The sequence below is a fragment of the Falco biarmicus genome, chromosome 5 (genome assembly GCF_023638135.1).
Source record: "Falco biarmicus isolate bFalBia1 chromosome 5, bFalBia1.pri, whole genome shotgun sequence".
NCBI lineage: Eukaryota > Metazoa > Chordata > Aves > Falconiformes > Falconidae > Falco > Falco biarmicus.
Window position 1 is genome coordinate 68,822,389 of NC_079292.1, and position 27,624 is coordinate 68,850,012.

General features: G+C 45.9%; 1 protein-coding gene and 1 long non-coding RNA gene across 3 annotated transcripts in view; one reads left to right on the forward strand and one right to left on the reverse strand.

Annotated features, from left to right (window-relative positions):
* The window catches only part of CACNA2D4 (calcium voltage-gated channel auxiliary subunit alpha2delta 4), a 131,302-nt gene that overhangs the window by 100,998 nt on the left and 2,680 nt on the right, over nucleotides 1–27,624 (reverse strand). For both annotated transcript variants that reach the window (XM_056338976.1, XM_056338975.1), the window contains exons 2-10: nucleotides 24,460–24,541; nucleotides 16,568–16,684; nucleotides 15,017–15,076; nucleotides 13,261–13,423; nucleotides 10,924–11,055; nucleotides 9,808–9,868; nucleotides 9,055–9,205; nucleotides 7,397–7,471; nucleotides 6,122–6,211 (exon numbers count right to left, since the gene is read on the reverse strand). In XM_056338976.1, the coding sequence (XP_056194951.1) occupies nucleotides 6,122–6,211; nucleotides 7,397–7,471; nucleotides 9,055–9,205; nucleotides 9,808–9,868; nucleotides 10,924–11,055; nucleotides 13,261–13,423; nucleotides 15,017–15,076; nucleotides 16,568–16,684; nucleotides 24,460–24,541 (931 nt within the window). The remainder of the gene's footprint in view (nucleotides 1–6,121; nucleotides 6,212–7,396; nucleotides 7,472–9,054; nucleotides 9,206–9,807; nucleotides 9,869–10,923; nucleotides 11,056–13,260; nucleotides 13,424–15,016; nucleotides 15,077–16,567; nucleotides 16,685–24,459; nucleotides 24,542–27,624) is intronic.
* LOC130149408 (uncharacterized) lies at nucleotides 11,077–24,544 on the forward strand. The gene is made up of 3 exons (XR_008821913.1): nucleotides 11,077–11,256; nucleotides 22,708–24,142; nucleotides 24,409–24,544. It is a non-coding gene; the product is annotated as an uncharacterized LOC130149408 (long non-coding RNA).

Genomic DNA, 27,624 nt, shown 5'->3' on the forward strand with positions numbered 1-27,624 from the left:
CTGTTCAGCAAGGAGATTCAGGGCAAAGGCTGAGGGTGCACAACAGGAACAAGCACGGGATGCTCTTAGGTGCAGACAAAAAGGGAAAAGCAGTTGACAGCAACATGGGATTCTGCTACAAACCATCAGGTTGGAAAAAAACCAAGGAGTCTCAAGTAAGCTACTCCTAGGACAGAGATCAACTGCATGCAGATTAACAGAGAGAATGGCTAGTGTGAGTGTCCATGAGGGAGACAAAGGATTATGATAGGGTGGGGGGGTCTGTCAGAGTGAGGTTCGGATCACAGATATGTGAACCTGCTAGTTACAAAAGCAACTTATTCCAGCCTGTTGCAATCTACGTGTTTTGACTATTATTAAATTAACACTTAATTAAGATCACCCACCATTTCATCAAACTGTTAAGACATCTCTTCATGTAGCTTACTTCAGACCTCATAATACTGAGATACGGAGAAATTAGATGCTGTGCCAGAACCAGCAATCTCCTAATTACAAAAGTAGATGATATTTTCAACAGGGAAAATGCGATCATCAATGTCATAGAAATAGAGATTAAAAAGACAGATTTAGAAAACAAATGAACAAGAAGTAATCCCTGATTTTTAGGTCCTTTTGTGGCTGGCTGCAGCTGTAGCAAATGATCTGACAGCATTCACAGCAAGCTCTGAGCATAATTCCCTATTCTGAAGTCTTGGGAGCATGAAAGAAAGGGAGATGAGGAACAAGATGTCCACAGAACAGATGTCTGTAGAGATGCAAGCTAGAGCTGCAGTCAGTGAATGAGGCACAGAGCTACATATTTTGTATAACTTTGGTCACGTTGCCAGGAGTAACAGGCATGATCTAATTAATTCAGGGTCACAGTCTCTTGTACTTCCTTGTTTGCTCACTGCCATTTACTTTGCAGTTATAGCCTGGCAGACATACTACTTGAAGCAATAGGAACCATCAGCGTAGCCCTGTGATGCGCAGACACGCTTGCCATTTATAACACATCTGGCCAGATGACTGAGCGGCTCCTCTCTGTCTCTTCCTGCCCCATTCTTATGCAGACCTGCCTCCAGAATTACTGAAAATTCATACTTAGTTGAAAGTGTGTCAGGGGTAGAAAATTAGTGGTAGAGAAGGAAACAGAAAGCCAGTGAAAAAGAAATGAGAGATGGCATTAAGCAGAAGGCATAAACTGGTAAACAGAAAATCCTGGGCCTTGCATATCCTGAACAATATGCTGCAGAATCCAGATCCATAAAAATGTGAGTGAAATCAAGAAAATATTTATAAAGGTTCAGAGAAGAAGCAAGAAAGGAACTAAAAAGAGTATGTTGCCAGATGATAAAAAACAGAGGAAAACGGTCAGACAGAGATGCTTTTATAGTCTCCATACCTCATCATCAAAAGGACAATATTGTAATGGCTGGGTACACTCTGAAGTGATAAGAAACAAAGAAAAGAATTCATGAATTACAGGCAGGGTCACAAAGTGGTAGTGTTAAAGACAAAGTTAATTGAAAGCATTTGAATAATCTGTGCTCAGCAGGAAGGGAAAGAATTGCAGAAGGTGTTGCTGAACTACTTGCCTCATGGGCTGAGACCTGACTGGGACTGTATTGAGATCCCAAAGGATGAAGAGGGAATCAACAGAAAACATGTTACAAGAAGGGAGGAAAATAGATGAATAAGTTGTCCTTAAACTTCTAGCACATTGCTAGAAAAATTAGTAACACAGTCCTCTTACGAATGTGCAAATTAAATGCTTCCCTACACAGGTGGGGCATAAGAGACCACAAACTCCTTTGATTGCTCACATCAGCATTATTTTTATCACACCCGTTTGCTCAATTTACACAGAATTTTACATCTCACTGAAATCCAGTTTGTTACATGTTTCACCATTTCTTTTTCACCTATAACTATTTTGGAGTGGCCTATCCATAATTAACCTCAACATTTGTATGATTTCTGAGCAGCAGCAAGTCGAGGCACCATTAAACCAGCTTGGTGTTAAGAGGAGACATTGTTCCAAGGTGGCCTCAGAGAGCAGAGCATGGAATTTCTTTTCCTCCACAGAGAACACAGAAACATCAGCTTTCAAAATACCTGCTTTGAGCAGATGCTGAGAAAGGAGGACCCATAAGAGTCACAGATTTTGTACTATCTCATCTTTAAAGATTCATGTATAACAAATACATGAATATATGTATGACTCTCTTAAGATTAGGGGGGGGTGTTTGCATAGGTATATATGAACACACGTGTATTTGGCATGTCTATAAAAATATACAGGAAAAATCTTTACAATTGAAGTATGTAGGAACAGATAGTCAGAGGCTCAAATACTGAACAGGAGGCTGAATACTGACTGGAGAGGAATACCACAGAGGCAGGTCAGCTGAATAGGAATTAACAATGTGACAGTGTCTGAAGAAACGTAGCTGTTGGCTTATGTTGTGTTAAGAGGACTATGGTGTGTAAAACAAGGAAGGTAATTATTCTGCTCTGCTTGGCATTTGATAGCTCTCAGCTGCAGCACTTCCAGACTGATGGGAGGAGGATGGTGTTTCAGGGAAGGCAGGCAGCTTGGAAACAGCCGCGAGCAGAGCAGCAGCCAGAACAAAGGGGTATAAATCCTACAGGAAAAGGGTGAGAGGACAAAACATACCGAGCTTGTTGAAACAAAGAAGACAGCAGTGAGATAGACTAAAACTGATAAACAAGAAAAGAGCTCAAAAGATAGCACTTGACGCCTGAGAATTTTGAAGCACTTTATAAATGTATGCGGAAGACCATGGTTTCCCTGGGGCACATATTTTATTGAAACCACTTGGTGTGTAGCTAAATTGAAATAGAAAGTTTAAGTAGTTTATTGAGCATGGCAGAGAGGGGTAGGGGAGGCTCTGGCTAACTGTTCTCCTGAAGCTGTTCTGCAAATTGCATCATGGATTAAAATATGTCCTGTCTATCCCAGAACATAATGCAGGAAAACAAAGACGTGAGAGACCATGCTCTTCTTCAGCCCCTCTCTGCTACTCATACCTCATTGAGTAGGTCTCTGCTGGGCTATTAATTCTATGAGCAATTGGACTGAGGAAAATTACCAGGGAAATTTTGCAATCGCTTTCATTACAGATATTATTACTGGCTGTCTATTGTAATCAGCAAAGCCTTTTCATCAGTGTGATGTAGCAATTTTCATTTTCTTGCGTATGCTCCTGTGAACAATAACAGGACAGTCTGTGAGGAACAGCCATGATTACAAGCTGTGAATGTGAATTTTGTCTAATGGGAAGGGGGTGGGCAATTCCACCTAAGTTCCCCCTTCTGCCACCTGCATGACTGCAGCAGCAAGATTCTGTTTCAGGGTACGCTAATGCAAACCCTTTTCCTCCCCTGTTATTCATATAAATGTAAGAATCTCTAAGAAAAGATGTCAGAGAGTCTTTAAAGCATACAAGCACTTGGCAGGTGGCACCCTTTTGCCTTAAGCTATGGCACTTGCAGAGCCTGTGATCATCCAGCTGGTGATATCAAGGCACTCTTCAGATGAGCCCTTGCCAGGGAAGCTACAGTGTGGGGAAGGCTGCTGCAGGACAGCAGGAGTGTTTCTACACTTGCATGCCTATGTATGTGCACCCTCTGGCACTGCTGCATGTGCACTGAGATACAACCTCTGTGTCTTCTGAATGTCACCAGGCAGACAGAAATCCTGGGATGATGCTGGAAAGTGAGTTGCAGGAGGTCCTGCAGGCCTCCTGCCATATGCACAGCCATCTCACAGCTGGCTGCAAACAGGGCTCCCTGCTGATGGCTTCAGTGACCTTGGACTGAGGTCCCATTTTGCTAAAGAGGCAATCATGGTCCACGCTGCAGTGAATGGCATGCTGCGAGAAAGCTGCGACCAGCATTACTGGGAAAGGAAAGCTGGGTGGAAGAGATACAAAGCCCTGCTTCACATCTTTCTTTGACAACAAAGTTACTGTTTCTGAACTCCTGTTCCATGGACAACATTTTCCAAGATGCAAAGAATTGTGACACCAGCAGTCACTGAGACAACAGCCACCTTTCCTCACCTGCAGATGCTCAAAGGAAATATGCTCAAATGCCTGAGTCAGTTGCCCTCTACCCAGACCTGAGGTGATAGTGAGAGGCATGAGGGAAGCAGCACCTTACCTTGGGAGTGACTAACATCAGGTTTTATCACCACTAGGTGCTGTACTGTCTAAGAGCAATGTCAGAGCTGTTTTGAGCTCATTAGCCAAGGGAGAATCAGCAAGGATCAAGATAAGTGATGACTGCTTAACTGTTGACTTCATTTTTGATGCCAAATAGAGAGGAAAAATATTTTCTCTATCTGCCAAACAGTTTCTTCTGTATTACTGCAGTGGAGTTACGCTAGTCCACTGGTCTGCATGGACATCATTCTCTCTCTGGAGGTATTTTTCATCCAGCTATGTCAGTGAAGGACAGTTTTTTCTGTCTCAGCTGTTCCACCATATACCTTCTATTTCCAGTGGGCGTGCCTGGCTCAGAGTATGCAGGGTTTTATGAAGGTCCTGCCTCCTGGAGGCTTGCGGATTGCCTAGTCTAGTGAACCATGCCTGCCAGAAAGGAGAAGTGAGGTCTGCTCATTAGTGGAACCAGACCAGTTTTGGTGTCAGTGCCTGGCATGATCAGCTGTTATCTCAGCTGGGGCAAGCAGGCTTGCTTTAGGGTTATGCTCCATTATTCTCCACTGAGACCTTCAAACCTGTGCCGATTGAGAGTCTGCAGTTGTACTGCATTGGGCTTCTTTAATCTCTTGTCTTGGTACATACCTAGTGCTACATCAGATATTAAGAAATCATTTTTCCCCAGTGGAAAAATTGTTCAAATATTCTGATTCATACAACGCAGGCCTATATAGGTTCTGGATCTTTGGTTTTAAAGATAAAGTTTATCTTACAATAAAGTGCAAGGATATATGCAGACAAATCTAGCAGGCATCTAGCCCATGTAATTGTTCTAGGTTTATATCATTACTGCTTCCCTGGTTGTCTCAGTAACTATCTTCCTCCAAAGATGTTGAACCACTACTACTAGGAGTGTTGCCAATGTATTACTGCAATGCCAAGGCTATACCACACGCTCGTCAGGTTGCCATTAAAACTGTTACGCTTCTATTACAACTGATGAGTCAGCTCAGTTACCACCATCCCTGGGTTCAACTCTGATCATGCTTGCACTAGCTTTAATTAGGAACAGTATTATACCATAGCCAGCAAACTTAAACTTTCAGTTTGCAAAATAAGTAAGAGTGGAGAATCCTTCCCAGAGTGTCAATACCTCTAGCATACTACCTTTAACATCAAAGCCATCATTATGGCCACTAGCATCATACTGTGTACATGTTTTTATCATCGCCAAAGGCACTGGCATCTTTAGGCCAACCCACTATAAACAATGCCATGAGGGGGTGGGAGTGTTCAGCTGGTTCTTGGTCCTTTTTTTGTTAACATTTCTTAAGAAACAGAGTTAAGTTGATGCTTACCTGTTTATTGAAGTCCCAACTGTTCGCATAAGGCAATGAATTACTTATGCTTCTTACCACAGGACATGATCAGGCTGACTGATTAATTCTCCTGAACCTGTGATTTCTTCCCCAAGCACGGATACTCAGCAAAGTAACATTAAAATAAATCTGAAGCCTGAGAATAATTTTTCATGTCTTCATCAGCATCCACTTCCAAGGCTCACTAATAACATTACTTATGACCAGAATTGTTGCCCTCAGCTGATCCATTATATTTTACTGCCACCACCTATAACCAAGGTGCCTGGGTGGTGCCCGGCTGTGGGGCTCATTAAGGAAACGCTCATGAGGCCACAGCTTTGTGGGCTCCTGGCCCCTGCTGGGCAGGGATTGGCAGTGCCAGGGCATCGTGCACAAACTGACGACACCTCCCCAAAGCCAGGTCACCCCTGCACACTGCTCATTGCAAATCTGGGGCCTGTGAGACGAGCTCATACCACCTCCCCCCTGCAGCACCGCCAGGGATGTGCTAAGTCATTAGATGTAGAGGGGAAAGCAGGGGTGGGCAGGGGCACTTGTGCTGGATGCAAGCATCAGCACCAGCTCTCTTACCTCCCTCAGGATTTTGAAGGACTCTGTCAAAGCCTTGTTCACTGTCCCCACTCCTTTTGCCTGCAGTTCATCCACCAGCTGCTTGAAGTGCTGGCAAGAAGAGAGAGCAAAAGGCAGCAGTGAGTTGCAGGCAGGGTGCTCCCTTTGACCGGGGGAAGAAAGGGTAACCTGGAGAAGTCTGTGCCATTGGGTTCCTGATCCTTCACCACTGCTGGCAGGGCAGTGCAGCACCATGATGGGTGGAGGTGGGAAAGTCAAACGGCCACTCCACTGGCAGTGCCATCATGTTGCGCCTCTGCCCTGTCATGGCAGACTGCATTTCTCAGCCTGTGGGCTGGGAACCATTGGCAGTCCATGAAACATCATGCAAGGGACAAAACTCTTAGAGACCGGACTTTCCCTTATCCACGCCTTCAGCAAAAAAAAATATTCCTGTGCATGCAAGAGCCACAGAATTGGGAAAAAAAATTCTGAATGCTTGCCTACTACTTAAGATAGTGTAAAATAGTGTCCAAAAGGCTTGGGGATCCTTTGGGAAACACTGCAGGAGACATCACCCCCTAGAGTCATACTCCATGACCCAGAGCTAAGCTGGGAAAGAAATCTGGTGAGAAATCTAGTTGTTGAAGACATGGCGGGATGTGCTACCTCTGTGGTATTAATACAGAGAGAAAAAGGCAGGAAAAAAACCGCCAAACAGTAGGAAGGTTAAAAATACAAGTCAGGGGAGGGCAGTGGAGCAGCTGGATGCAGGCTGACCACCTTGGGGCTGCTGAGCCCTCCTGGATCAGAACAGCAAAATCCTTCCCCAGAGCAAGCCTCCTGGTGGCCCACCCTGGCAAAGGATCAGGCCGGGCTGAGGATGTATTCATCAGGAAAGGGCTGATTTTTCTCTTTTCTGAGGGCTGAGGATGTGGGGTTGCAGAGATGGAGAAACTTTGCCCCCTGCACACTGCCTTTCCACAGCAGTCTGGGCCAGGTCCGCTCCTGCTCTGGCAGCTGTGGTGCCAAGTCTGTGTTGACACGGGGAAGCTGGTTGCTGCTGTTCAGCTAGCCAGCTGACCCCATGTTACAGTGGCTTCGTGTAAGCAAAGGTTAACCATGGAGCCAGCGCAAACCACTGAACTGGTGCCTGTTTCTGAAACGCAAAGCCACATGCTTCTGGGAGATTGTTGTTTCTTGTCCCTGGAGTTTCCTGTCACAGCATATTAACCCGATGTAGTTCTTGCATTAAGAGAGCTACCTGAATAACATTGATAGGAGCCTGGTACTCACCTCTCTGTTATCTCTGTCTGCTTGGACCAGGATGCCCTTAAAACAGGGTTCAATAAAATGAACATAATCATTATACTGCAAAGAGAAAATGAAAAGAAAGGGGTTGTAATGGGAGAAAATTCACAAAATGGGTTCCTGTGCTAGGTGGATGTTCAGAAAACAGTATGGAGCATTAAGCCATTTTACACATATTTCCCTTTAAGAATTGTTGTAGTGATCAGGGCAAATTCTAATTTTGATAAATCTCAAATTTGTTTAAATAACACATTAATTATGGTGTCTGGCTGAGTTCTATCTGGGCATATCTAAACATACAAAGCTCCTTTTTTTCACTCACACTGTAGAGAATTTCACACTGTATTAGCTTGTGCCCCTGCTTTGCTTCTAGTACTATTTGCACACATTTTTGACTTCCTGAGACTTTGGGAGTTCCCAGTCACCAGCTGAACCTTGAAAAGTGGTTTTGTAGCCCAGTGTCTGATGCCTCTGGAGGATGGCTGAATGATAACACATCAAGTTACCACACATCCACCGAACTGTGACAATTAGTCAGGTGTGTGCTTCTAGCCTGATACATATGTGAGGTAAAACAATCCCATGTAAACCTTTTCCTGCAAGGCTCGGAAGAGCATAATTCATAAGAGCATGACTAAGAGGCCACTGATACTTAACTGATCAACAGGAGTTTAGGTCAGGCTATAATGTGTCTGAGCCGGTAGGTTCCTGGTGTAAGTACAGTAAAGGAATATGCATTATATGTTCTTTCTGGGATTGTTTTTGAAGAACAGATGATATTTCAAACTCCTTAAATGACATCCCTTCCCTCTTCTGCTACACTGTTCACTATTACATCTATCCAGCTTTATAGAGACAGAGCTGTCACCACTGGAGTTTCTATCTTACTCAGTAAGAAGCTATTAACAAAAAGCAGACTTCATATCTCAGTGACAGTGCCCCAGCAAACTCGTATAGAAAAAGGAGCCTGGGGAAAGGTATAGTGCTTGAAGTAGGTTTGAAAATTAGGAGGTGAGCAGCCACTTGCCTTTCACCTGGCACCAAAGTCCCCAGTCTTGGAATGGATCATGGAAAAGTTTTGCTTTCTGTGGTCAGTGGTGCTGGTTCTCTGTGGGTAACCAGCCCATCCGCATCCTGGCCAGGGCTTAAAATGGGAGAGTAACACTGAGGCAACCTGGCCAAACTCCATGCAGACCTGTGCAGGTTGACTCTGAACCAAATTGCAGCCTTGCAGGGTGTTGGTGCACAAAAAGGCATATGGTGGTGATTTTCTGGCCTTGAAACATCATCCTGAGTGTTATACGGCTACCGGACGCAAACACGGTATTATGCTATGCTATGCTAGGTGCATTTATTAGCTCAGGTGTCCCTACAGCACTTTGTTATCTGTTGCAGTCACACTCCTAAGTGAGCAAAAAGATGTAGTTGACATTCTTCATAGTGGGGGTGAGATGACTTAGCAGCCACCCTACTCACCACACAAAGCTGACTTCCCAGGGCAATTGGTTTTAATCTCGCATCCAACGCAGGTGCTAAATGTTGTAGGTACCACCACTGTAATGCCTGTAGTTTGCCAAGGGGACTGAAGAGTTGGTATGAGGCACAAGGAAGACAACTCAGTGCTGGAAATGGGACATACTTACTGCAATGATGTTGACAAAATCGTTTTCTCCCAGAGTATCTAAAATGGTGGTGATGGTGTGTTTGGCAATGGTCATCCGCAGGCCCTTCATGCTCCCACTGACGTCCACAATGATGACAATGTCCTTGGGAGAGGTGGCTGCTTGGATGTACCTTTATAAAAGAAAGAATACAAGGAAGCAGCGTGAGCATATGGGGAGGAGGAACACTGGCTGTGCTGCTGTCACATAACGCTCGCTGCAGCATAACATGCACCACAAGCACAGCTACCCAGCAGGGTCGGGCTGGGCATTCGATGGGTCCCTTCCTACCAACCTGGCTCTCCTGCTGGCCCCAGCATTTCACTCCCCACATTGGCAAGTGCTGGGCCTGCTGCAGACATATGTCCAGATTCAGCTGAGAGTGACAATTGCTAAAGCCTCATTTAGCTGTGCTGAATAGTCTAACTAAATGCCTTGCATTTCTGGAGGCTGAACAGCTCCATCCCTCCAGTTGCAGAATTATAAGGAGGATGGGACTTAGGAAGGTTACACTGGTGGCAATTTCCGTGTGGCACATGTTAAATGCCATATGGAAAGCTGGGGCTGGCAGGTGGTAGGGCTTCCTAACCTGCTATTGCCTTCGTTTATGTACCCTTCATCTCTTGCAGGAGCAGCATGGGACAGTAACTGCTGATCAGCAATTCACCAAGGTGTCACCTTGGAAAAGGGGAAGAGAGGAAGACTGCTTTGGCCAAGTTTCTCCAAAACTCTTACCAGCCACGATTCCTGCAGTCAAAGGAGATGACTCCATTCTCATCTGGTAACCACTTTATTCCTGAAGGGAGCAGCAAAAGAAGCAATCAGCTCACACAGACAGGCAGGCATCTGCTCCCCGCTCCCCAGGCACCAGCACTTCTGCTGTTCACTGCTGAGACACAGCTACCCTGCCAGGGCATACAAGTCTGGCCAGCAATAGCAGCAGCCATTCTGAAGAAATACAAGCAGATCTGCGTGGTCTTTGACAGTTCTCCGTGAACTGTCTATTACATTTCTATTTCTATTAAAAAATGTACCCTAGGCATAGTCTGTTCAAATTTGGGGAGCAGTTGCACTTACTTTGAACTTTTTGCCACTTTGATGTAGTTCTCAACATCTTTTTCTCCCCAAGGGTGGCTGAGAGCATAAAAAAGCAGCAGCAGTGACAGGGATGTGTCCCAGATTCCTTACTAAAGGCTCTGTTCACAGTCATCTCTGCTTTCCCCTTCCACAACACGTGACAGGTCACAAACAAGGGCATGCAGCCATCTGACAAAGGGGCCACCAGGCCAAGCTACAACTGCAGAAGATCTCATGGGCTCCTCCGAGCATGGAGCCTCCCTCTTGTGCCATGACCTTATGTGCCGCCTGCGGTTGGCGAGTGGATAACAATTCAGACTGACCAGCTGCATCTGCCATGTGTGGCCTCAGAGATGAAGAGATGCTGTGGCAACCACTGAAAACCGCAGGGTAGCATGAGGCAGGGAGCTCTTCTGCAGCCTCCGCACCCTGCCTGTGAGATTTGCAGGTCCTACTATGGTGTTTTGTGAGCTTTTTGGAGGGCAGCCTGCCAGAGGCACACCCCTGCACACAGACTCCTCTGGGCTTGCAAGGGCAACACGCCTGGGGGGCTGGTCCACATGGGAAAAAGGGATTTATGCCTGCAGTGGACACTATTTCTTCAGCCTAACCAGCAACAGTCCGTGCATTGAGTATTTTGCTCACTGCATCCTGCCCTTCATGGGGCCATGCTGCCCCCAGCCTTCCCAGACTGGGCTCTTCAATGGCACGGACCCTGTCCTGCAAGGCTACTGCGTTGTGCTGAGAGACTGAAGCTGATCTCTGCTCTTTTACCTGGGTAGAGCCTGAAGAATCCAGTGGAGCTGCCGAAGTACTGCCAGGTCAGCGTGGGATCCCTTTCGAAGTTGTCCACAAAAATAGGATTCAAGGCTTCTGACATGTAAACGCCATTCAGAATGTCAGGGTCTGTGGGGAAAAGAAGAGAAAATGAGGAAAAAAGTGTGCAAAAGAGGGGAGGATACCCGCCACCCCCGATGGAGGAGAGGAATGGGAACAAAGGCAACCCCAGGAGGAATGCAGCCTTGTCCAAAGCTTTGACATTGGGCAGAGAATTGGATGCATCATTCACATAAATCCTGGAGGGCAGGTCACCACCGGCCACTACAGGTGATGATCTCAGCTTGGTCATATGCTATTATCCTCATTTCTCCTTCTGACCTTGTCTGCCCTTGGGCATTATGTCTGGCTGGAAGAGGCTCCAAGAGACCCAGGAAAACCAGCAAGCTGGTGTGCTGAGCACACTGGCACACCACACAAACAGGACTCAGCTGCTACCTAAGAGGGGCCATGTGGCTGTTTAAGGCAGCTAACTGCCTGATGCACCACTAAGTGGAACAGCCTTTCTACAAAGAGTGCTTAAATTTATGCTAGATGTAATTACCTAACACAGAGGAGATCTAGGATTTACATACTGTCTCTTTCTCTCTCCCTCCCCTCTTTTCCTTAGCAATTCTTTCTTTTCTTCTTTGTCTGTGCTTTCTTTCACAAAGCCCAGGCTGTCCTCCCTTGCCCCTGATCTCATCAGAAGCACTAGGAAGTTGCCGATTTGCAAGAACTTGTAAGAGGTAGTGTATATTTAGTGTCTTGTTGACTCATTGCCTCAGGAGACCAAACAGAACAGCAGCAAAAGAAACAGGGAATTATAAGAAACGGGTCATTGTGGGATTAACTGTATTAACGTTGAAAGGGATGGGGCTTTGACCTACCACTTCCTGTTAGTCACTTTACTAAGGGCAGTTTTGTTCAAAATAGGGGAAAAATTGAACTGGACTCCCCAGTGATGAGGCCGAAGTAACTCATGCAGGAAGGGAGCCAGAAGAGTTGTGGAGAGCCAGGCTTGTTGCTGTTTGCAAGAGAGAGAGTGAGTACTGCTGGGCACGGCTCCCAGGAATAGCCCTGGGCATGGAAGCAGTCCTCCTCTTCCTCTTCCATCTCCTGCTCATCCTCCAGCTATAGCCATAGCAGCTGGATGGTTTGTGTCAAGCTGTACAGGCAAGAAATCAGCTAGCTTGGGGAGTGCCTCTCCGCTGCCTCTGACAGCGACCATTTGGCCACCTCTTTCGGTATGCTGCTGTAGCTACCCACAGCCAGCTCTGCTGGTGGTTCTATTGTGAGCAAGATTTCAGTTTCTCCGCTGTGAGACCAGATGGAATTAATTTAAAATCATGAGAGAAATAGAACTCCCTCTATTGTCCCTCTAAATAACATAGCAGTTGTGAACACAGTCACCAGTGCCTGCCCCACCTGGTCCTGAAGATTGTAAATGAGATCCATCCATGAGCGAAGTAATGGTGCTTTTGTTTTCTTGCCAAAACTTATGCAAGGGGAAGAGCTGATGGGGAGGCAGGGAAGGAGCCAGTTCAGGCAGCTTTGAACATTGGCCAAAAAGAATGGTAAACTTAGGACAATTGCAACTGGTGCCTCAGCCTGCAGATGTGGCAGTGTGCTGACCAGCCTGGAGATGGACTGGTTTCTGGTGTGTACCTGGAGTGGTGTGAATGTGCAGGGGGAGAGGACACAGTCTGGGCACAGATGAGGCCATGTAAGCCTTGATGCCTCCCTGGGCTCCTGCAGCTGTCAAGGTGCCAAAGGCTTGCTGAGAATAAAAAATAGCCCAGAAGAGTCATGTCCCAGTAGCAGCTGTGAATTACCCCCAGTCCCCTACTGATATGCTCACTGGGAATAAAGAGTGTCCCTGTAAGGTGTTAGTGATTTCAACTGAAATCAAGGAGATCCTTGACACCTAAAGACTTTGATAGATCTGGCCCTTTGTGCAGAGTAACAATTGCCAATAAATTCACATCACAGTTTGTTTCACAGCATCTTTGGTTGGGCAGATGAGCCCTAGGCAATATACTGCCTGCCTGAAATGGAGGACTGTCCATCATTAGAAGACTTCCAAGAGCAGATTATACCTAAGCCCTTTCACAGTGACAGGCTGCAGCACAGACATGACTGTGCCTTGGGACAATACCTTTCCAGCCCTGTTTTCTTTTGTTAGGTTGGTTTTTTTTTTGTTGTTGTTCCCATCCTTTCTTTCAGTATTATTACTGGTAATTTCCACAGCAATCTACTAGTAGTGAGGAAGTAGAGGCCAATAGAGGCCATTACCTTTGTTGTAGACGTTGGTGGGAAGCTGGATATCACTGTATGTTGTGTTCACCAGCAGGTTATTGAAATGCTCATTTGGCTCCAAAATGAATTCATCTCCAAGATCCACGTAATTGTCATTTTCATCCTTCTCATTAATCAGGACAGAGTTATAGTAATCAAACTGTTGAAGATGACAATGGAAAAGAGAAAGGCAATAAGAGAGAATAAGACAATTACTAGTACTGCCTGAAAAAAGCCACTCTAATAAAAAAGGGACATCTGGAGAATTCAGGTTTCAAATAGGATCAAGACGAGCAGCAAACAAGAGCCATTACCAACTGAAAAGTGCTAAGCTGCCCAAATGGTGGTTTCTGCCCAGTTTCTTATTGTCAGGTGGCCACGTGACTGAAAGTGTGATCATAACCAAGAGCAGAAGAGCTACCTGAGAGCAAAGGGACACAATAGCAGACTCCTGTGGTCCCTCAGAGCTATTTAAGCAACGAGCCAGGGAGGTGGAGTGTCTCACTGGGTCCGGCTCCCAGGTTTGCTACAGGACATGCAGATGCTGACCTTACTTGCCCTGTCTCTACAGCTGTTGTTTACTAGAGTTAACTCCTGATGCACATCCAGCCAGGATTATCCCCTCACTCTGTCACTCCAAGCAGCCGGCACTCGTCAAGAGCAAAGGATAGAGCAGAAGGTGCTCAAAGACAACACAGTTTTTTCCCTACAAAGGCCATCAGGCATTTAGCATCTACAGTCACTTTAGTATCTTCAGGACACTCTCCACCCTTGGGTAACAGATAATCTTCAGATGTGTTGGTTGACTTTATCCGAGGGCAGACGTTATTTAAAGATTTATGTTCAAGCACTAACCACACTCAAGGGGGTGTGAATTGTGGGTGTGAATACAGTCATGTACCCCAACTCACCCATGACCCTTACTCTGACTGCAGCTGACCCAGACAGCACGCCTGTAATGTGATTCTTAAATAAAGAGGTAGGAGAGGTGAAATTGGTATCTAGCTTGATTTCAAAAAGCATTTTCATTTCCACTCTTTCCTAGAGTGGAAAGATGTACTTGCAGGGGTAGCCTGCACTTCTGCTAAGACCTCTGCGCTTGTACTGTGGACAGCAGACTTCCTTCATCAGAGTTTTCCCTCCAGTTCCCTTTACCAGCAATAATTCCATAGCTTGGCTACAACAAACAGTTATTAACAGAGAGCCAATTATCCAAATTGCGTGGCAGCACCAAACTTTCACCTAATGGGAAGTCCTGGCGAGTGTGTGTCTGCAAGGGCAGAGAAAAGCTGGGAGCTGTTGAGAAAGAGGGTGAGAAACTCAGCTCATTGGGATTAATGGTTTGCTGTGGGTATGGGTAACAACATCCTCCTCATTGCTCACACACTCAACTGTCAGCTCATTTTCCAGTCAAGTAACCCACAAAGCACCAGCTAATTTATGCTAACACATCACATAATGACAGTGTTGGTGCAGTAAATGTAATGCCAATAACATCATGCAGCCCAATGTCTACCCAAATCCTTCGCCTCCCAGAGCCATAGGGACTGATCTCCTTGGTGTTACTAGGTTTGGGATCTGCCAAGGCAGTCTCTTTCTTCTACTAGTTTCTAGACAAGCTGAGCATCCTGAAGACAAGGAAACTCCTAACCTGTCCAGGAACCTGAGGTGGCTAAGTGCAGCTAAGCCTGCCTTTTGGCTAGTCTCTCTGAGGATGCGTGATATATTTTGTTACTGACTGGGATAAACTTACCTCCAGTGAGGAGTTGTACTCATGGTTCAGATCTGCATCTTCTGCTGCTTCCACCAACCTCTAATGCAAGCACACAGAAAGAAAGATGAGAGGGTGCTGTGGAAAGCCCCCCAGAAGCTCTTTCTGCTGTATCAGCCATTCACACATTTAGTGAAAAGACACACGACTGCCTCCTTCACCATAACACAGAATCACGGGGCTATAAACTTCCCTCTTACTCTCCTTTTCTGCTGACCTGTCATTCTGCGCTGTAGCTTTACAGCTTGGAAGGTATATTCACAGCTATTTATTGCCAAGTATATTCACACCTACTTACTCCAGAGTCCCTACTAAACCCCCAAACAATCTTAGATATCACAGGACATATACAAAGAGAAACATGTCCATTTAGAGAAACAACAGCCAGAGATTTAATTTCATTTTCCATGGGCCCTTCCAAAAAGCCATGGGAAAGGCATTTCAGACCCAGCCTGTTGTCAGAATCTCATCAAAGGAAAAGGTCTTGTGGGAGTCTCAGTCTGGTATTGTTACCAAGACAAAGACCATGACTTTATTTTGTAAATGGCTTGGTGATGCTGCAGCCATTTATAAGCTCTTACCATTTATGGAAGGTAATATAATCAACTAGTATTCTCCACTGTGGTGCTTCAGGGCACTAATTCTCAACTGGTACAGACTGGGAAGGAATCCAGCCAAACATGCACATGTTTTCAGAGTTGCACAATCAGTGACAGTCTCAGCAAAACTACTTTTTGCTCCTTCACAAAGGATAAGGCAATCCAAACACTGGAAGAGTCTGGCTATGAATTTAATGTTATGGGCCAAAGCTCTGGGTCTGAATATGCCCACATTTCACTTTGAGATTCAAATGATGTGTTTCTGGATGACTTTTCCACATTAGACCTGTTAAACAGTCAAGGCTCTGTGACTACAGAAATATGCTTTTCATAGTGGGTAAATATAAGGGAATACGATAGAACCTTAGATGCAAGAAGTAAGAGGGGCCATAACGATTACCTGCTCTGATCTCCAACACAGCAACAGCTAAAGACTTCTTGTCACCTCCTCCACATTTCCCCATGTACACAGCTGGAAATCCAAGCGCCTTCCTTGTGGCTCATGTTCAGGGGCTACAGAAATTTCCCTTGAGCCACACACGCAGCTGAGACAAGCTACTAGTCTTCAATGGCCAGAGCGCAGGACGAAGTTTATTTTCACTTGTGAGAAATTTTTTTCTCTTTAAACAGCTCTTTTCTGCTAAAGGAGTGTTCCTTCCCTGATATTTATTCCTAGGCTTTGTTTTTATCTTATTTCCTACTTTGGGCTGAGGGAGAAGCCAGCGTTCCCTTGTCTGAACGCCCACATCCTCCCACCAGTGTCTACTTAAAGCTCAGAGTGAGCAGCCAGCTGCACCAGCAGGCATTTGGTTGGGCAAGGAAGTCCTCATGCAACCTCTGCACCCACACACTCCTGGTACAGGCAGGAGGCCTGCACTTACTGCGCCAGGGCTGACAGAAGAGGACTTCCTTCCCATAGCCCCTGTGGTCATACCTCAACGGCTTCGACCTTCCTACGGAGCATGCTTTCCATCTGCTCTGAGAACTTCTTCACCAGCTCCAAGCCATCCACCTCTTTGATCTTCAGAGTTGGCTCCACATCTTTGTACTTCTACCCAAAGGAAAGCAGAAAATCCTGCTGAGCAGGAGGCTTATAAGGAGAGGGGTCAATCTATTATTGTTAGCTGGGTATTGTCTTTGGTGAAGAAAGATGTGTTGAAAGAACTGGTCTCATTTATCGCCTTCTCCCATCTTTGTCTTTCCTCCCTTTTCACACCATAGTTCGGGTGTGTGCAGATCACTGGCCATAACACAAAACATTTTGACTGAGCAACTGATCCAGTTGTGAACCTGTGGCTGTTGAAAACAGCAGTGTACCTGAAGCTACAAGTAAGTGAGAAGCAGAATGCTGCCTTGGAAAAATACACATTGTACGTACATCCGTAGTAACATTATACAGGTGATCCTCCCTCTCTGCTCTGCCCTGGTGAGGCTGCACCTGGAGTGCTGTGTCCAGTTCTGGGCTCCCCAGTTCAAGAGAGACAGGGAACTGCTGGAAAGGGTCCAGCAGAGAGCTATGGAGATGACTGGGAGACTGGAGCATCCCCTTTATGAGGAAAGTCTGAGAGAGCTGGGCCTGCGTAGCCTAGAAAAGAAAAGGCTGAGAGGGGATCTTATCAGTGTATACAACTATCTTAAGGTTGGGTGTCAAGAGGATGGGGCCAGGCTCTTTTCAGTGGTGCCCAGCGACAGGACAAGGGGCAACGGGCCCAAACTTCAACACGGGAAGTTCCATCTGAACATGAGGAAAAACTTCTTTACTTTGGGGGTGACAGAGCACTGGTACAGGCTGCCCAGTCTTCTTTTTTGGAGACATTCAAAACCCACCTGGACGTGATTCTGTGGAACCTGCTTTACAAGAACCCACTTTAGCAGGGGGTTGGACTAGATGATCCCCAGAGGTCCCTTCCAACCCTGACCATTCTGTGATTGTATGCATCACATACCTGAAATTTGCTTAAGCCAGAGGGAAGTCAAGCTGTATGAAGCTGTATGCTGTCATGACATTGCCTCCTATGTCACGTGTGCTCTGGGGCACTAGTGGAGAGATGTCATGCTAGTGCATGTCCTGTCCTCCCACCGTGACATCTTACCTGTAGGGTAACTTGTCAGGTCTGCAGCAGGAAGGGTCTGCTCAGCGCTTAGGTGGGAGACAGCCAAAGGAAAGGTCAGCAAGACAGTTATGATGCTACTTATTCAGCATGCATGAGCATGCTTTAGACCAAGAGCACCACAGAGACGATTCCCAGAAACTAGGAATTACGAGCATGGCTGCTTAGGGATTCCTCCACGGAGAGAGATGCCATAATGAGGAGTGTCTGGATCTGACAGCCTTAGAGATACCAGTTTCTTCTGGCTACATTTCATATAATCTAGGCATTAAAAATCTGAGAGTACTCCCAAACTGGGTAACTGTTATCTACTTCCCTCTATCAGCCCTTTCAAGACTGGATACAACAGCCTTTATTTCTTCTTTTCAAAAAATCCCAAAGCTAACAGAGATAGGCAGAAAGACAGAGTAAAAAAAAAACAAACTGCAGAAGGATGCAATAGCATTAACCTCGTTCAGAAAAGACAGACCCTTATCTCCCCAGCAATGGGGAAACACGAAGGCAACTGATTGAATTTCCCTGGTCCCTCATCATCATTTCTCTCTGCAGTGTATACACATCCCCTCCATCTTCATGTTTATTAGCATCATAACAGCAATCTCAGCCAGAACTGGACTTCTTACGCTGATATAAAATGAGGTGGTGGAAAGGGTAAGAGGATGGCAGAAGCTTTAGTGGCACTTCTGAATTAGAAGAAGGTGGGGGCGCGGGAGTGGGTGGGGAGAGGATTTTGCGTGTCTTTAGAGTGAGTGAGTGAGGCTCCTTTTGTTCAAAAGAAACTCATTGACCATCCGGGAGGGCAGCTGAGCACAGACGGAGTAAGAAATGCCTTGAGGATGGGGCAGGCTGAGGAGGTCAGACAGAAATAGCAGCATCATCCAGCCTGCGGCAGGCATAGCGGGGAGGCTGCTCGCTCTGTCTGGCGTGATTAACAGCGAGGGTTTTACTGGATTAAAAATGCGAGGCCTCGCATCCCCTCTGCTGCGTCTGGGTAGCTGGGGCGGGCAGGGGAGGAGGAGAGGGAGGAAGAGGAGGAGGAGATCGGGTTGAGCATGAAGGTTAGTGTAACCATGCTGCCAAAAGAGGGATGCGCAACAGCAACCCCCCAACTGAAGTCCCTGGCTGCTGACGAGACTGCAGCGCACATCCCAGCTGGTGCCTGTCCCATTTAACTCCATGTCATGCTTTCATCAGGAGGGAAGTGATCTCTGCCAGGCTAGGCTTTAATCAGGCCCTCCTCGGGGGGAGGAGGGTAATCTCTCCCAGTAAAGCTAGTGAAGGGGGGGGACCACATCAGCACAGGCAAGCAGGCGCTTTACAAAGTGACCTGCTGTCAATTACCTTGGGTCACATCTTGAATTAAAAAGAACAGGGCTCTTTTCCTCTCAATTATTTTTTAATGTGCTTTTGACACATTGACAAGTAGATGTTAATAGGGTATAAGTAACCATGAGCGATCATGAGCAGTCTGCTAATACCGAACACACATCTCAGCCCAAGGAACTAGCCAGAGCTGGGAAGAGAAAAAAAACCAACAGAAAAAGACCCCAAACCACCAAACAAATAACCCAAAAAACTTTCTGCATTTTCAGTTGGCTGTGAGGAATACACCAGGTTTGAGTTCAGATCCCCTTTTAGCTTTTTCCTACAAACAATCCAGCAAACCATTCTGTATCTGTATTCCTACCACTAAAATTTCCTGCTACTAATGAATTTTCACGGCAAGAGTTCCTAAAGGCAGGCAACAGAGTAGTTAGTACCTGTGATTTCAATACTGTTACCAGACACCGTGGCTGAAAGTACGCAGCATATGTCAACACAGGTGCTTATAGGCAACCAAGATTAACCTGCCCAACGTGAGTTTAGGGTTCAGGTCATCAGATCATTATGATTTACAGAACAGGAATCAGCGACAGGCTTAGGAGAACTGGCTGAAAGGATCTGATGTTGAAAAGGGGCCACATTGTTAACTCTCATCTAACAGAAAATCTTTTCACATTCATCTAGTACTTAGTATTCCCTTAAAACAGCAGGAGCAATTAATTAAGATTCGCCTTCTGCAGTGATGGGGGTGGTGATTTAAGAGTAGAATATCCAGGATCCAGTATCCTAAATTTTATCTGTGAATAGAGATATGTCACCAAATATATTTTCTTGGTCCCAACTCCCTGAAACTTGGCCCATTGAAGTACACAGTGTTGCATTACTCACTGCTAGTGAAGTTATATTAAGAGTGTGAAAGACATCCCTTTCATCTTCACCTAGGAAAATGTCTTGACTGCACTTCTTGAATTTGTCTGTTCTTTGCTATGTAGTTATTTGTATTGTCTTCTAGCAATTACATAGCTGGAACCAAGCCCTGCTGTCCTTTCTCAGCCCTATCCACCGCGGAAGACAATGGGCGCCTCAGCTACAGAAGGAAGCAGGAGGCAATTCTCAGAAATACTTATGAGTCGTTAACACAGTAGGAGAAAAATCAGGTTTTGGGCCTGCTGAAGATGGTGGTGTTTCTGTCACTTGAAGGCAAGCCCTGAGAAGCACAGAACCACCATGGTATCCTCCTGGCATGGCTGTCATTGGTGGTCCCAGGTCTTTGGTGGCTGCCAGGCTAACTGCAGCAGCACAACTGTGACAAACAGACCGAATAAGCCACAGGCTGAAACCTTCTGTTCCTTAGCTCTGGACAGATGCTACTGTCCTCCCCCTATTCAGCCTTTTGCATTGTCTCTTTACTCCAGCAGTATTGCCCTCAGCTGTCCTAGACCCCAGCCAGCATTTTAATACAGACCCATTATCTGAGCCAGGTTTAAGTGTGCAAGCTTATCTTAAACCCTGCTGCATAATAGTCAAGAGAATAGAATGAATGCTTCGGCCATCAAACCAAAGCCACTCTTCAGCTTTTGCTACCTCTGTGAGGTTTGATTTGACGATATCCTGACTGCCTGGGACTTTCTCAAAGCTCTCTGATCCAGGGTAAGAACCTGCCCTTGTGGATTCAAGAGATGTCTACTCGTTCACCAGGTCTCTGGGAACAATAAGACCTGGTAAGAAATTGACTGGGTTTGCAACATGTCCTGGTTTCAGCTGGGATAGAGTTAATTTTCTTCTTAGTAGCTGGTGCAGTGCTGTGTTTTTGGATTTGGTGTGAGAATGATGTTGGTAACAGATGTTTTTAGTTGCTGCTGGGTAATGTTTATACTAACTCAAGGGCTTTTCAGTTTCTCAGGCCCTGCCAGCAAAAAGGCTGGAGGGATACAAGAAACTGGGAGGGGACACAGCCAGGGCAGCTGACCTAAACTAGCCAAAGGGATATTCCATACCACAGAATGTCATGCTCGGTATATAAAGCTGGAGGGAGTTGGCTGACACCTGCCAATTGCTGCTCAGGGACTGGCTGGGCATCGGTCAGCAGGTGGTGAGGGACTGTATAGTGCATCACTTGTTCCCTTTGTCCCTTCCCTTTGGATTTTATTCCTCTCCCTTTCTCCCTCCTTTTCATTATAATAATATTTGTTACTATTATAACCTTTTTCTCTCCTCTTTTATTTTATTCTAATGATGAAATTGTCTTTATCTCAACCCTCGAGTTTTACCTTCCTTCCCAATTCTCCCCCCCGTCCCTCTGTCGGGGGTGGTGGAAATGCACGAGTGAGTGGCTTTGTGGTACTTGGTTGCTGGCTGGGGTTAAACCACAACACAACATGGTAATATGGTTCTTCTAGGGGAAACAAACAAAAACCAAGAAGAAAACCAAACAAACTCAAAGCCACAAAAGGAAGTTTATGCTAAATATTAAAGAGAAGGTTTACATGGAAAATATTCAGTAACAAAGCAACAATATCTAGTTACCTCGAGTCTATTAGGCACAAGGGAGACATGAAGTAAAATATGAAAGGTGCCATTATCTCTCAGTTTGTATTTCCTTGAAGGCAAAATATACATCGACTCAAATGAGCACCAAGGAAAGAACTGTCTGGGCCCCTTCTGCTGGTCTGTACTTACTCATGCCCACAGAGAAGTATTTCATGTGAAAAAGAGGCGATGGCCCAAAAAGAGAAAGGTGTCTGGGGAGCAGATGTGTTTGGATTTCCAGACGTCAGTGTATCTGGCTCCCCAGGCCTGACTTGTCTGCAGGCTGCACCAGTGTGGTGATCTACATAAAGCTATTTCGGGTCTGCCAAGGTGCATCTCATGGGGCATGAAAATGTTGCCTGTTAGTAAAAGCTTTGTCTTCGTCCTCCTGCAGCTGTCCTGCAGCAGCACTGTCAGGGATGCAGGGGAAGCCTTCCAGGATGGTCCCTGTTTTTGAGATTTGTGAGAAGGTGTCTGACCCAATGCTTGCTAAAGAAATGGAGGCCAAGAGAAGTACTGAAGAAGTGGGTGCTGGGCTGGTCCTCCTCTGTTTCCTTAGTCCCAGGGAAATAAGGGGAAATGAAAAAGCTCAAGAAGTGGGATCTGAGGGTTAAAAGGTAAACCTGAGCTCTTTAAACTGCTTAAGTAAAGTTAAGACAGGGCAGGACATGCATTTAGAAGATGACTCTTTACTGGAGTGTTAACAGAGCAAGGTTGGATCAAGCTCATCTGTACCCCCTTATACAGTGGTGATAGTGACTCACTGAAGGACATTTTCCCTCTTGAGTCATGGGTGACACTGTCCCCCACTCAGGTGTGTCCAAAGGCTGTGCAAAGCATGATCAGTCTGTGCTGCATCCAGGCCTTGACACATGCAAGGGCAAACCAGACGCCTTCCCCTCCCCAGGAACAAAACCATGTGGATGTGGACTGGGGCAGGCAAGTGCAATTATTCTATAAGGCTGTCAGACCGCCACGGAAACATAGCTCTGCCTTAACTCCCCATGACATGAATGCTAGATTGAATCTGGTTACATTCAGGCTTCTTTTTAATCAGAAATTATTTTTCTTTGTTTCCAGTGAATTAAACCAAAAGCTGATTTTTTTTCAGGTTCTGGTTGCCATGACTCTCATTTTTAGTGGCACTACACTAGCATCTGCAGGTCTCATATAACCCCTGCCCCAGAGAGATCAAGATCCCGAGAGACAAAACATGTAGTGTGGACAGAAGAACGTGAAATGATCTCGTGCAAGATCTCCAGAGGGCCAACACGGCACAGCTGTCTTGACATCCACCTCAGCGCCACATCTGCTATCCTTGGCCTTCATTGTTAACTTTCACAACACTGGTGTTTTCAATCTAACCCATGTTCTCCCTAGTCCCGCTGGCTTTTGGACCTTAAGGAACATGAACTCCCTTAATCCACTAGTAGAAACAGCCACAGAAGCAGTGCAAGTTGCCTGTGTTGAAGCACCCCTATACAGCATCAGGCAGAGATACCTGACGGTCAAATAACCCCAGTCTATCTCCTGCCCACTGGAGCTCCAGCACTCACCAGAGGTGCCTTAGCATGACACTTTGCCTCTGGCAGTTATTGCTTGAGGACTCTGTGGAAGAATAGACAATGCAGAAACGTCATCAAAACTGGTAAAAGCCAAACTTTTGCCTGCATGTATGCAGCCCACCACAGCTGCCTCATGAAGTATCTGTATCAGGGCTGACAGTTTTTTATTGCATGGTGGCACATTCCTCCTAAGAAGCGCTGATGATCAGTATAGACCTTTATGATGGATGCTGAAGGCTTTTCTTGGCCAAGCCTAGCGAAGGTGATGCTGCAGGAGATGCTCCCTTAGTCATGACAGAAAACAGCACTGTGAGGGGAGGGAAACTGAGGGCTCAGCAGCAAGGCAAGGCAGATGATACCCAGATCCTTTTGTTTGCACTGGTATATGGATGTTACTACTAATACGAGGACAGAAATTGGACACCCAGAAGGCCTGAGAGGCAATGCATGTTTTGTGTTGAGAAGAACCAGAGAAAGAGTAAAGAAAAGGAACTGGACAGCCACATGAGGTAGAGGGGCAAGTGCACCCCTTCAGATGCACTCAGCAGCCACCAGGCCCCTTGAGCAGTACTTAGGGGGTGCTGATCCACACAACCCTGCTGCTGCAATGCAGAGTTCTTCAAGCTTGAAAGAGGAGCAGCCATTCACCTCTGACTTCAGGAATCAAGGTAACGGGGCAACTTTTCTACAGCTGCAAATAGGACCATTTATTTAAAGCCCCTGGAGCTACACCCTTTCATGCTGTTAGAGTTCAGTGCAACAGTGCCTATCGTTTGATGACCAGGCCACGCAGAGCTCTGCACCTCTGAAGGATCACAACTTCCAGAGCACCTGCCTCAGAGACCCTGTTCAAAGCGGAATGTTAAAGGCACAGTTGGAAGAATTTATTTGTGACTGGAAGGAGACAGATGAGGAAGCAGAAAGGAGCAAGAGTGCCAGCTGGAGAGCTGCAGGAGGGGATGACGGGGTGACAATGAGCAGGTGAGTGATAAGAAGGAGGAGAGGGACTGATATGCACTTAGAAAGTGAGGGGAAACTTGAGGAGTACTGTTAAAAAGTATTTTTTTAAAATGGGACAATTTAGGTGGTGTTTGGTCATGCTAATGAGAGCAGGAAAGGCATTAGATGGATCCCCCTCCCCAGTTCATGGAGAATGGCCACAGGGCATCACTGTACTTATGGGTATGAACCTGCACGGTTTTGAAGGTTAGTTGGAGACCTGCGTATTTTGCTTTTTTCCACCCCAGGGGGAAACCTTGAAGGGCTACGTAAGGAGATGACCCGCAGCTTTTGCCTACCTTCTGCAACAGGAGAGAGCCTGAATACTTAGTCACAACGGAGTACAGCTCCCCACTGAAGGCATCTGCCCAAGACTTCACACTAGAAAGAGGAAAAAAAAAGAAAATCAGTGTTAATAATTCAAAGTCAGCAGAACTGCTTACTTCTTCAGACAGGGAAAAACTCCATCTTCCTGAGTACAAAACCCTTCCACCTGCCCTGTATTTCTCTAAGCCACTGCAGGGACAATGGCAGTGCTTCCTCCCCAGACTGCTAGCCAGACAAACGGTAAGGCAGGAGGCAAGCACTGCTCTTAGACACCCTGTCCAGAACACTGGACAACAAGGAGAAACACTGGGTTCTGCTGGTCTCAATCACTATGTTTTGACTCGGAGTGGAATTTGTCTTGCCTAACTTTAGAGGTACAAAAGTTGTACATTTGGTCTTAGATTATCATCTGGTTTCCTCTACTGTTAGCAAAGTGAAATAAATAGCTCTCTGCAGACATCTATTTGTCTTCACTGACTGCAGACGGAGCCTGGGGTGAAGGACTAGACACCTAATGTCAAGATTGCAGAGGAGAAATAAGTGTCAGACCTGAACAAAGTTGTCAAGATTCACCCCTTGCCTTCAGTTCCTAGAGCTGCGTGGGGCAGAGACTAACAAGCCAGATGAATTCACTGCTCTCAGTGGAGATGTTATGGCTTGATAACACCAGAGTAGATTATGCACCTCATCATTGTAAAACACTACTCGCATTTGTGCCATCCTGTAAATAATTGATGATAGCAATACCACATGGAGAACATAAGGATGTTGAAGAGCAGCCTGAACAGTGAGCCATCCAAATCAAAATAGATGGCTCTCATAACTGACAGAGCACTTCATCAGAAATCTGTTACATGATTCACATTAGGCAGTTCCACCTACATGCAGTTCCTTCTACAAGGATTAATTTAGGAGAGATTTATTTAATGGAATAAATGGTTTTCTTCACTTACCAAAATACACTACTTATTTATGGGGTGCAGAATCTTACCTATGGCTTCCAGTAGATTTCTTCCAGCCCTAACAGACTTCAGGGCCTAATTTCTCAGTGCATTGCACCAGTTTTGTAGCAGAATAATACACCACATACTGCTGAGCTCTGGAGTAAAGCCAGCACAGCAATGGTGGAATAATCACAACAGCTAACTTTAGCCTAGGAAAGCCTGTTTAGGGCCCCCTCTTGCAAACAGGGACAGATAGGCAGCTATAGCAGATGATTTGGAGCATACATAAGGCTTCTGCTCCTAACTGTACCTCTCTCCACTGTCCATACAAGGAGTGTAATGAAAGAGTGGGTGCCTTTGTTAATCACTGCTTAATTGACAACAGGGCATCCATTTCTAACCACTGAGTGTGATCTAGCACCAGTTGAATGCAATAAGAATGAGATTTCCTCTTTCTCTCTCTCTCTCTTTTTTTTTTTTTTTTCCTGGGGGGGGGGCGGTGTTTTGTTGGGGTTTTTTTGGCCATTGTGCTCTGCATTTTATTTTGACAGCCAGAGCTTTTATCTTTACATTTCATTCTTAGAGAAGAAAGAATGTAGTTATTTGCTAGGAGACCAGGATTTATTGCCCCATATCAAAGTTATTCTAGCAAGCCTAGAATAAAAGAGGAAACCAGAAACAGGAACCCCATGGGATGCTTGCCTGTTTGTTGTAGTGACTAACACATTCCCTGAGGTATGAGGATCAACATTTAACTCAATGCCCATCTGCTGCTGCTGGTTTTCTGACTTTTATGTACGAGATGATTTGTGCTGATATTAACTAATATTCTCCAGTCTCCTCACCTTTTACTGTAGAAAGTGAGAACCTAAACGTGAAGTTTGGGATAGTAATTTTAGCAGGGAGGTTTATGTTTACCCCATTTTCCTCCTTTAGAAATGAGGTGCACATGATCTCGCTCTGTTTTGTGTCGTGTCCATGGCCATGTGTGCGCTCCTGTTCCTTCCAGCACTCATCATTTTTCAACACAGCAGGGTGGAAGATTCTTTGATATTAATTTCTAACCAGTGGGTGTGGCTGGGCAGCTTCTGCAGAAAGATGCTCTTATTGAGGTAAAAGGTCCTCGGTACTAACTTAGCAACCATCAGTCAGCAGAGAAGCCAGCCACAGGCAGCTTCACAGAAGCCCCAGCCCTGCTGCTTGTGGATCTGCTCATTTGTGTAGTCCTTAAATCCAGCATGACTTGGGATTCTCCGCTTTCATAAAAACAGGAAAAAAGAAGGTGGGTTTTTAGCCTTTGAGGCTGTGGCAAAAGAAGCTGAAATGTATGAATGCTGAAACTTCCAGTAACAGCTGAAGTCAAGGAAAGAAAAGGTCGGGGCTTGTGTAATTTTGCAATTGCTATGTGGGTGCCCTGTGTGTCAGGCGCTCCCCTGGGAGGGCTCTCCCAGCCCGCCTGGGGCAGCAGCTGCTCCAGCTTGGCAGTGGACATCTCTGCTGGTCTGAAATCAGAGGAGGAAGGAGGCACAGAGGAAGGGGGAGCAGAGAGAAGGCCAGAGGCTCGCATCTTTGGAGTGCTGGTTGGAAAGTTAGGGGGCACAGAAAGGTCCTGAAGCCCTGTGTGACAGGGCTGAGGAGCGGGTAATTAAAAATACATGGTGGCGTTTCAGGGAAGTTGAAAAGAAGGCAGGTGAAGAGGCAGAAACACACTGTCATTTGCATATTTAAAAGACAATTTTTTGCCAGGGAAGGGAGTGACCTTAGAGTACTGGGAAATTAAGGGCAGCCTGCCGAATTTAAATAGGTTTCCTTCTTTTCTTTGTAAACAAGTGAGAGAAAAGATCAGCCTAAAATTCATCAGGTTGCAGAGAAATTTCATCTAAGGTTGCTGGCTTTGTGAACTTAGAAACAGATGTACAGAGGCAATAGGGACAGCCTGAAGAGGCTCCTCTTCACCTCTCCCACCATCATTTCCTGATGGTTCCAGTACCCCAGGAAGCAAAGGCCGAGCAGCCATTCCCAAATCCTCACTATCCTCACAGCTGCAAGCGCTCCTGCCTGTGCCATGGCTAGCTGATGAGAAGAGTGGTGGCCAGGAGGGAGGAGGAGGTAGTTTTCATGCTGAACTTGCCCCCCAGAAGCATTGCTAGTAACTGATTGAGCAGATTTTTGCACCAGTGGGTTAAAGCTGAG